This window comes from Papilio polytes, unplaced genomic scaffold, assembly GCF_000836215.1.
Source record: "Papilio polytes unplaced genomic scaffold, Ppol_1.0 DF821845.1, whole genome shotgun sequence".
Classification (NCBI taxonomy): Eukaryota; Metazoa; Arthropoda; class Insecta; order Lepidoptera; family Papilionidae; genus Papilio; species Papilio polytes.
The window spans coordinates 4,819,183-4,830,567 of record NW_013527359.1 but is presented as its reverse complement, the minus strand read 5'-3'; the positions used below and the strand labels follow the sequence as shown (position 1 = coordinate 4,830,567).

Genomic DNA, 11,385 nt, shown 5'->3' with positions numbered 1-11,385 from the left:
ATTACTGATTCTCAATTTTATTAATTTTATTTAATTTAGAGGGAGCGATTTCGTTGATATAAAAGAGATCGTTTGAACGATATAAAAGAGTAAATGAAGGTTATTTATTACATAAATCTCAATCTTAATAAAACTGTACATGATTATACATAATATAATTTACTCTACACTGATAGAGAAATATTTAAATGTAACATTTAAATGGACACGTTTTCACTTAGAGAGAGGAATGAAAGCAATGTCTATATATGATACTATAACGAAACATAACTTGTTCAAATAAACGGCGAGTTTCCACTGTTGTGAAACCTGTATAACAACAATATTGCTATCTCACAATATTGTTTTACACATGTGTTTCGACCGTTAACACACACGAGATTTGCAGTAGTGTAGTGTAGTAGTACTATGGTTGATTGTTAAATTCCAATACTAGTAGTACTGCACTGCTTTGTGTCACTGGACTGCCCTCGTGTGAAAGTGTGGGAGGGCTGCGCTACGCGGCTTCCTTGCTGGGCGTAGAGATGCCCACCGCCTCCTCGTAGCCACGCTTGCTCTCATCTTGCTCTGTTAAATACATATATTACATAAGTATATTTTATTATAAATCCTTACTTTTACTGGAAATTGTAAATATTGATTTAAAAAAAGAAAGAGAATATTCCCGCGTGCAAAGTTGTCGAAAAGTACCCGGAACAAACGCAGACTTGCTTAAGATCAGACAGAAATGCAAAACATCTGTTATTTCTTACTCAGCTATCCAAATACATCACGTATAAGAAAAATGTTTATTTTTTCTATACACATACTGACACTTTTATTAAATTATAATGTGTATGGGTTTTGGTTACTGGCTGTGAGTGTAAATTTAATAAATGATACCTTTTTTCGAAGATTTAGTTTTCTTAGATTTTCTCTCCTTGTCTGTGTGTTTCTTAGTTTTCTTGTGTTTGTCAGTCTTACTGGTGTGTGTGTCGCCGCGATCCAACTCCTCTATCAACGTTACTTCTGGAACATTCTTATCAACTTCAGGTAACATTAAATCTAAGTCTTTATTACGCTTCGTTTTCTTTTCCTTCTTCTTATTGGAGACTTTATCAGATGAGTTTTTAGTGCTTGTTTTATTTTTCTTTGAAGTTCTCTTCTTGTCGAGGTGAACGCCGTCCGGTGATGGATACTGCTGTATTCTAGTTACGAGTAATTCTTCTTCGCGTAATGGCCTGTGACAATAAAAGAAGATTAATAAAATGCATTTTACATATTTTCATACAATTTATATAAAACTAGCGTCGCCGCGACCAACTAAACAATCCTCTCTATGGACTTTTTGTGCCCCCACGTAACTTTATTAACATGTAATCAAGTATTACATCGTGGGGGCAGTCTCAGCAATATCGTGGGTGTGGTCTCAGCAATATCGTGGGGGCAGTCTCAGCAATGGTGTTAAAGCAAGGGGAGGTGGTAGTGTGTGGGAGGGGGGGTGTTATATTGAGGAGTGTTAGAGTGGGGGAGGTGTGCGAAGTGGGACAGTATGTGTAGTTACAGGTCGAGGTCGAGGTCTAGCGCGCGGTGCGGGTCGTCGCGCGCGGGCTCGTCGTCGCTGGGCGCGGCGCCCTCGGGCAGCTCCCCGCCCTCCGCCACCGCGGGCCGCGCCGTGCGCTCCACATCCTCTGTAATAACACATTTTGTATTAAAATCATACTAATATTATAAATGCGAAAGTTTAGATGGATGGATGGATGGATGTTTGTTAGTTTGTAGCCGAATCTGCTAAACGGATATCGATATAGAATGTTCTGGAAGAACTCGTAAGCTAATTACTTTTGTTTTTTTTTTTGTTATTCCACGCGTAGGCAGTCGCGGGCGAAAGCTAGTAAACTAATAATTAAAATATGATGGGTACGAAAATGGGTACGCAAAAACACTTGAATTAATTCTAAATTTTTTAAACTAGAAATTAAAAATAAAAATTTCGTATTCCTAGTTTAATGTATGGAAATAAAATACAATTTATTCAACAACAATGGTGTAAATAATCGATATACATGTTGTCTTATAAGTTATTTTCGCATAGAGACGATATGGAAAGCGATTTATTAGTGTAAGTAGCAAAAATAAATTACCGTCGCTGTCGGAATCTGTGGAATGTGTGTCTGCTTGCTTAGTTTTCCTCTTTTTCGTCGGCCTTTTCTCTTTCTTTGTTTTTTTGGTGCTTTCCTTTAAGTACTTATCAGATCTCTTAGCTGGAAAACAAAAATATAATTAATATTCCTTCTATATTAATGATAAATAGAAAATAGAATAGCTTTGCAAGTTTTAAATTGATATGACAGAATTTTGACAAAAAATCTAAGAAAATGAGATGTGTGGTCAATAAATATGGAATGACGAGCCTCTGTTTGCATCATACTAATATCATGGCCATATGAATATCATGATAGATATTTCTTACTACGTCTCTAAAAAGATTTTGCTGAAATTTGGCATAGACGTAGAATACAATCCGATAGAATAGACATTTTAATGCAGCTCGGACAGTCTCGCAGAGGTTAGTAAATAATAGTAAAGAGCCAGGTGAGAGAGAAAGAGAGAGAGAGGGAGAAAGAAAGAGAGGAGGAATAGAGATAGGGGGAAGAGAGAGAGGGAGAAAGTAGAGGCGGTGTGCTCACAGTGTATGTGCAGCGGCACCTCCAGCGCGAGCTCTGCGACGGGCACGGCGGGCAGCGCGGCGGCGGGCAGCGCGGAGTCATCTTGATAGGAGCGCGGCGAGTCGTCCTTCAGGTAGTGTGGGTTGTTGGCCTGCTCCTGGCGCCGCGCCTCGCGCAGCTGCACACACATTACAACTGTATTTGTTGTATTTATATCACAAATTATATTTAACTTTTTAATATTGACATAGGGTTGTACTTTACTTGACATATGTTTATCCTTACTCAAAGTAAAATTTAACTATTTTTACCGCACAAAGCAATTTTTTTTTCGATAAAAATATCTAATATTCGCCCACTCTGTGTGAACGGCCCGTAGATACGATTTCATACACAAACAAGTAAAAACCCGATTGGATCATATTTCAGGTTGACATGTGCCCTCACTATGAAATCATAGATTAGTTATAATTTTTTTTGAGGAATTCGTTGCATACAAAAATTAATGTTACTGACATACTCCAAATACTGGGGAAACAAATAAATTCACAATACCATATGCAGTTCCTCCGGCGTGAGATGTGAGAGAGGGCGCGGTTCTTGTGCGGGCGCAGTGAACATCGCGCCTCCCGCGCCCGCCCCCGCCCCGCTCTCGCACTCCTCTTCCGAGCTGGAGCTCTCCGAGGACCAGCGATCGCGGGACAACCACTTCTCCAACTGCAGACTGGAATGTCAACATTACTGTCTTACAACACACATTTACATACCAAAACTATGCAGATTTACTTAGTAAGGAAAATGTTGAACAAAAAAACAACCTATACAAGGAAAGGGAATAATTTATGGCAATAACAGTCGCCCGCGGTTCCTTCTGGTCGGAATTAACAGAAAAATATTAACCTATGTGTTGTTCCCGACAATATTCTACATACATGCCAAACAGTGCTATCCTTTAAGCCGTTTAGATGTTTGTTACCATAACAAACATCCATTCATACATTCTCATTTATATAAATAAAAAGAAGATAAGAAGTAAGAAGAGATCTTAAATATAAAGAGGAAACAGTCATCGTATTTGAAGAAAAAAAACATTTGGAGTCTTTTCTTACTATTTGATTATTAAAGCTTTTTTATGGAACAAACACAAAAATAATAGAAGCAAAAAGACACATTAAATTATTACAAAGCACTCACTCAGCGGGCATGGGCACTTTCTTCTGCGCCTTGGGGGCGACAGGTTTGAGTTCGCCTTCAAAAAGGCTGGCAAGTTCCTCTATCATCCCTCCGCTGAAGCCGGGGGAGGGCTCTTCTCCATTTGTAAGCTGTTCCGGCTCTATACCGTTACTGTAACAACATTAATAAACATCTGTAAATTAAACTGTACTAAATTACGTATTAAATATAGTAAACTAGGGTAATTTTACAAAGCTTCGGCCCACAGCCTAATTAATCAGATTATGTAGTTTTCCAATGGCAAAATATTTTTTGCAAATGTCCAGTTATTTTAAACTTTATTCATTACATATAAAAATTAAAAATCTTTCCTATTGATTACTAAAAATGTACAAAAGCTTCTCAAAACTTTTAAATTTAAGGCCCAGTTATGGTAAAAAACAATATTGTAACGTATATGAACAAATCTTACTGTTACAAATGCGAAAGTTTAGATGGATGATGGATGAATGTTTTTTAGAGTTTGTACCTTAGACGGCTGAATAGATCTCGATGAAAGTTGGCATAGACGTAAAGGATAGTCTGGAAGAACACACAGGCTATTCACTTTTGTTTTTTGTCTAAATTCCACGAGGACGGAGTCGCGAGCGAAAGCTAGTAAATAAATATTATTATGTCCGTTGTGACAATGGGAATGAGTCAATGTACCTCTGTTCATGTTCGACTAGCGTGGCGACGTGTTGCGCGGTGTCGGCGGCGGGAGGCGCGGGCGGAGCGGGCTGGAGGTGGAGGTGGAGGTGGAGGTCTGGGTGGTTTGGGTGGAGGCGCGCCAGCAGCAGCGCCAGCACGGCGGCGGCGTTGTGCGCGCGCTCCTGCACCTCCATGTCCTCGCTGCACAGCAGCGGCTTCAGACCGGACAGGGTCTCGAGTACCACCTGCGATAAAAATATTTACTTATAATTTTATTTTTTCTCCAAAAGCAAGAGGTATGTAATTTTCTGTTTCTTGACTATGTTGTGCGATTATTTATAAAATACTAGCTTTTTCCCGCGACTCCGTCCACTTGGAATTTAAAAAGTAACCTGTGTTTTCTCAGACTTCGTTCTACATCTAAGCCAAATTTCGTCAGGAACCGTTCAGTCATTTAGGCTACAAACTCTAACAAACATTCATCTAAACTTTCGCATTAATATTAGTAAGATCATTTTTTCTTATAAAAGCAGCATGTAGGGGTATTATCTGACCGATTGCGCGGCGGCGAGGTCGTTGCGCTGCTCGTAGACGAGCAGCAGACGCGCGCACAGCTTGAGCGCGGCGTGCACGCAGACTGCGCGCGCGCGCATCTGCGCCCCGCCCACGCCCGCGCACCCCATCAGCGGGGATATGGAGTCGCGCATCACGCTCTCTTCTCTGTGCAATACAATATTACATTACTAGACTTAATAAACCATGTAAGTACCTAAAGTGCAGTATAAACAAAGAGATTTGAGAAACATATAGGGAACAACATTTTTTATCACCGGTAACTTCTTTGTACGGTAATATCTCAATGTCAAAGACACAGAGATGCTTTTCAGTGTTGAATTATTTGTTTGTTATTTTAACTATCGGGCACCAGGTAGCGCAGTGAAATTATGTGAAAAATGTTTCAAGTGAAGTGTCAACTATGCATACTGTATATTTTTTTTTCAATCTCTGAGTGTAAAGCCAATAGCCTAATATCTTGGGGTACAGATTACCGATCTTACAGCCGAGGTTTCCAGTCCCAAATCGACTATTTTGAATCATATCCTAGCAGAAGCCTAGAGCTTAATTGGAATGGTTAATGGAAACATTCTAGTAGTGTTTTTTTTGTTACAGTACAAAGTATGAGACATACGTGCAGTACTCGGCGAGCACGTAGGCGGCGGCGTAGAGCAGCTCGCGCGAGGCGGGGCCGGGCGGCGCGGCGGCGGCGCGCGCACACAGCGCCGCGCACTCGCGCGCCGCGAACGCGCGCACGCCCGCCACGCGCGCGCCCACCTCCGCCAACTGCTGCGCCAGGATGCAGCCTGCACACAACACACACCTAAGAATCCTATGTATCGTCTATTTTTTGATAGAAAATAATGAAAACAAGCTGAGGGCCTAATATTGACTAGCTGTTGCTCGCGACCTCGCCAGCGTGAATTTAAATAACAAAGCCTATGTTACTCACTGACAATGTAGCTTTTTAATGGTGAAAGAATTTTTGTAATTAGCCTACTAGTTTTTGAGTTATTACAATACATACAAAAATATAAAGCCCATGGAAATCTGCAACACTGAGAGAACCGTAGATGCTTTGGGTGCCTTTAAGGGATCAGTAAGCATTTTACTCTTGTTTACATATATTACTTAAGTTACTGTAGCTTACAGACAAACTCAAGTTACGTAATTGGGAAACGAATTTCGAGAACTTATCGAAGCAAAACCTAAGGAATGGTTAAGCATATGTGGGAAACTGGACATAAGTGATGTTGTGTTAGTTACCGTGCTTGGCAGAGGTCTCCATCTCGCCGAGGTCGGAGAGCACGGTGACGTACCACTCGAAGTCCACGACGTGCTGGTAGTTGTTCTGGGAGCAGATCTCGATCATGCGCGTCAGCAGCTCGTCGCGGTACAGCGTGCCCTCCGCGCCCTCCATGTGCACCATCAGCTTCTTCACTATCTCCATTAAATTCTTCTTGGATACCTGCAAATATGTAGAAACACCTTTACTATATATTCGAGATCATGTTTTTTGCCTACGGCAACGCCGACGGGAAAGACGCGGAGGGCCCTTTTCAGCCGTCGTCCGTTGCGCTCCGAGCCACGGCAATCCATACTTAATCATTTGACCTTGTAACTTAACTATATTTTAATATATCATCAATCTGCAAGCCTACTTTTTATTTATCAACCAAACCAGCCAAGATATATCGTCTACTATTAACACTGTTTCTAAATCAACGTTGGGAGATTATATCGCATTTTTATTCATAAATAGAATTAATTAAAAATGTATGTTTTTTGGGAAATCGCGTTTGAAGTTTGGTATGTTTACACAGGAGATTTGAGATGAGAGAGAAAGACGTTGTCCTATCTCTTTTATTTACATTCTATTGTCTTCTCGCAAAAATAATGCCATTTATTTGATGGATAAATACTCGAAAAACATAAAATTTGAGTTAAATTTCTTTATGAATGCGATATGTCTTTTTTAATAATTAAAGCAAATCCAACTTACCATACCATATAGAAGGCCTAAAGCTCTCAACCTAATTGACTCATCCTTATCATCTAAACACGTTAACACTAAGTCCTTGTGAGTCTGCACCGACTTGGGGTGCGACTTGAGTATTCTAGACATGGCCAGCAATCCTAGATATTTCACTGAAACAAAAAACGAAAACTTAATCACTTATTTCATTTAAAATTTCAGTATATCATAGATTAGATGAATCCACATAGCAACTTTTACTTGCACCTATTTTAATAAAAATCAAACATCAAAAGACTAGCCTGCTACTCCGTTTATGGGGAAATAAAAAAAAATAATTAGTATGTGTTCTTCCAGAATATTCTAGATCCATACCAAATTACATCAATATCCATTCAACTATTCTGGAGATACCTTCTAACATCCATCCGTGTAAACTTTAGCATTTATGTTAGTAAAGGTAAGATAAGATAGTGTCGACATACAATTCTGGTCGCTATCCTCTATGAGCACTCTGAGCTTCTGCACGCAGAGCTGCACGGAGGCGGCGTGGCCCGGCATGCCGCTGCTGATGCTGATCAGCACCGCTATCACCGTATTGATGCACTCGTACAGCAGGGACATCGCTGATGTACTGACACACACACAAATAAATAATCTATATTGTAATATTAAGAGGACAGATATGTATTGTATGTATTGAAATAATTCAAAACTACTGGACCGATTTCAAAATTCGTGGGGAATATGAATGAGTTTGTACCGACACCAGACCAACTATACATGAATTTTGCTGTTAAACTAGTTAATATATATCATAAGCATATTCATTTTATTTAAAATTGAACTTGGGGTAAATATATTGATAAGTTGATAAGAAGAGTGGAGATTACTTTATTTTATTGTATTATACAGACCCTTAACTAGAATATATTGTTATGTGAAATGAGGTGAAAATCAAACAATATGAATATTAAAATATAATGCTTTATGTATTAAATAAATATAATCTGTGAAAATATAATATTATAATAGTGAAACGAAAGTAGCTGAGGTGATTGTTGTTGCCAGCTATCCATCTTATAATTTCTTCATAAAATAATCATGAAGAAGCAAAGAAAGCAACTTCTTGAAACATGGCTTAAACAAGACTTCACATTGCCAAATGATTAACATAAAACATTGTGGTATCAGTATTCAGAGAACAAATAAATAAAAAGTTTATGTTTTGGATGAAAAAATGTATTCATTTTAAAATTCCTTTGAATAAATTATTTTTATGTTTGTGTTTCGGAAATATGAAGTCACGATTGCGTTAACAGAAACTTTGAACTGTAGCAAGTGTGTGCACTACACTCCCTTTACCCCATAGAGACCAAACTATTTTAGTTTATATTGCCAAACACAACTCACCTATGTATTAAATTAGTTAATGGTTCTATCAGTTTCTTGCCAAGTCGAGGCTCTAATGGGGTTAAGGCACCAAACTGGAACAAACACAATGACACTAAACTAGCTTGTGTATGCATGTCTTGTATTGAGGCATGATATGACCAACTGGCTCTGTTATCCCATATAATTTCGTGTTATACTGAAATTGTGTGACTTTTTATTTGTCCGCAGCAAAATATATAAAAACGTGAGACATGCCAATTTTTCGTGTATATTCTTGGTAATCCAATATTGTCTAAATCATTAAAAATTTGCAAATGTGAATATAACCTTGATGATATACAGAAATATTCGATAGCAATAACTTTTATAGCAAATGCAAATCAGTTTAGAAAATCCGATATAAAAATAATGTTGTTCAAACCTACATATGGATTTTACAACTTTAACTGTGAAATCCTTGAATTTAAAGATAAAATAAATAATTATTTATTTTAAATTATCATATCATCAAAAGCATTTGACTTGCAAATTTTAATTAAACCAGTTTGTGAGTGATAATTTTGTGTTATGAATCTTTGAAGTTCTTATTGGTGACAAATGGTGATCATATCTAGCAACTTGTCAACTTGTAAAGTTGTAACAAGTGGTTTGTACCTGCAAATTAGATCAATGAGGCTTTGTGTTATTTTTCTTCCAATGTCTGGTTCATATTGTGTCATTAAACCAAACTGCGGAGAATTAATCATTATAATTAAAAAAAAGAGGAACACACAAATAAACATTACTGGCTTCCACTTTCAAAACACTGGAACAAAACTTCCATCTCTCTTATTCTGTTTGAAAAAAAAAGACAAACAATACTGTTTCACACAGCGAAAATCAGTCTCATATTGTGTTAAGTTGAACATAATTGTGTAAGTTTTAACAAATAGACTTTAATATAATATACTAGAATAAATATCAATAAATACCAGTTTAATAATCTTGATCAGCATCCAATTATTTGTTGAAGTTGTCATTAGTTTGAAAAACACTGGTGCAAGAGATAAATAATTTTTCGGGTTTTTTCTTGCTAATTCACAAACAACATTTACCGCTGCAGATTGGACACCTGGAAAAAACAAATTAAAACTGTGAAGTTATTGTTGCGAGAAGTTCACTTACTATTTCCAAAGAGACATTCATCGTTAGCTATCTATATATTCTCATCAGGGGTTCGGAGCCTAGCCAAGTTATGTGTAACTTTATACAAAATAAGAATTCATTTGCTACCTAGCTTTCGCCTGTGACAATATAAAAAAAAAGTAAGTACCCTATGAATTCTTCCAGACTTTGCTTTACACCTATGCCAAATTGTACTCTGTTTATTCAAAGAGAAAAAAGGGATAGCAATATTTTGTACTTGTATTTAATCAGAGTAAGGTCTCAGTCAAGCATAAAACTCACCAGGATCAGGATCCTCTAATTTTTCTTTTAATTTAGGAAATGCAGGCCTCAGAGCCTCCGGATACCTTAAAAATACTTTATACATCATGAGCACAGCTTTCATTCTCAAGTAAGGTTTTGTTGAACTCATCTAGAAAAGTCATAAACAAGTTAAAGAATAGGAGCAAAAATAAAAGGATGAACTTGACCTTTGACACTGCTAAAGTTAATGTAGAGAAGAATTGTATGCTATTTTTAACTTTAAAATTAACATTTTTTTTAAATTATGGATGAATTTAAATCAATAAATAGATATCAATAAATAGATTACAAAATATATGTACAAATGAGGCACAATAATAAAATAAAACATCTCTTAAATGGACAGATAACATACATTTGAATTACAAATGTCCTTTATTTAAGTATAATGTACTCTGTAATGTAATACAGTAGTGATAACAGTATTATTATTTACTTACCAATGTCATTATATCATTAGCCAAATCCCTTGCCAGGTCATGTGAAATAAAACAACTTAGACCACTAAGTGCTAGACCTGCTTCATACTGGTTTTGAGCATTTAAATCCTTTCTGATCATATTTGTTGTGAGCATAAGTAATTCGGAGTCTGCATGGAATGATTGACTTGCTGCTAAATACCCTATCCGTTTAAAAGTAAATTTATTCGAACTCATAACTTCAATTATATTGAAAATTGCCCATGAGATATCATAGCCTAGCATTTGAAGCTGAAAATAATAGCAAATATAAATACTTTCTAAGATCATGAAACATGTCTAAAAATAATTAAAGTTTATATAGAAATAAATTTCACTATTTGGTTGAGTATCAAATCAAAATAAAGTATTGTTTAATATTTTCTTACGTATGTCAGTTTAGCGACGGCATTAGCTTTCACACTGATATTATCTTGTCTTAGTTCTACTTTTATTTCTTCCATACACTGAGCTATATATTTTGCCTGTAACATTTAATGGGTTATTTTGAGAGATAGAATTAGTACTTTCTTCAATTTATTCCAGTATTTTAATCTAATTAAGCACAAACACAAGTAATACCTCATTATCTTTGTTATTTCTGATTCCGCGTACTAAATCAGTCAAATTTTTGTCAAACATTCTTTCAAAATTTCCTTTAACTTTCTTCAGAGCCATGATGGAGATTCTGTTTCCACAATCATAACAATCTACGTTATACTAAAAAAAACTGTTTCTGATATCAAAATTATAAATTAAAGATTTATGAACGATGTCAAAAGGAATAGTTGAATGACATTTCCTACCCTGCAATGTTGGCTTAAAATGTTGCAAGCTTTTTAAGATTGTTTACGAATGACAAGAGATTTTCAGAATGTTAACTTAACATAACTGAGACGTTTGTACACTTATTAAGCCTTCTATATTATGAGGCTTATTAAATATTTGCAGGTAAAACGATAAATTAGCTTTTTCAAGCTTGTTTACAGTTTTTCTGACAAATTCCGTGTGACTGGAACAATTA

At 36.7% G+C, this 11,385-nt stretch overlaps 1 protein-coding gene across 1 annotated transcript; it reads right to left on the bottom strand.

Annotated features, from left to right (window-relative positions):
• Positions 1-112: 112 nt before the first annotated feature.
• On the bottom strand, positions 113-11,165 carry LOC106107940 (AP-3 complex subunit delta). The gene is made up of 19 exons (XM_013288971.1): positions 10,944-11,165; positions 10,751-10,846; positions 10,344-10,613; positions 9,883-10,012; positions 9,408-9,547; positions 8,455-8,528; positions 7,527-7,675; positions 7,069-7,214; positions 6,333-6,534; positions 5,701-5,872; positions 5,066-5,231; positions 4,530-4,756; positions 3,843-3,992; positions 3,204-3,372; positions 2,670-2,826; positions 2,124-2,243; positions 1,544-1,670; positions 883-1,220; positions 113-567 (listed from the first exon to the last, which is right to left on the bottom strand). Exons 1-19 carry the CDS (start codon positions 11,037-11,039, stop codon positions 497-499), a joined length of 3,000 nt encoding a protein of 999 aa, XP_013144425.1. The 5' UTR covers positions 11,040-11,165; the 3' UTR covers positions 113-496.
• Positions 11,166-11,385: the final 220 nt, after the last annotated feature.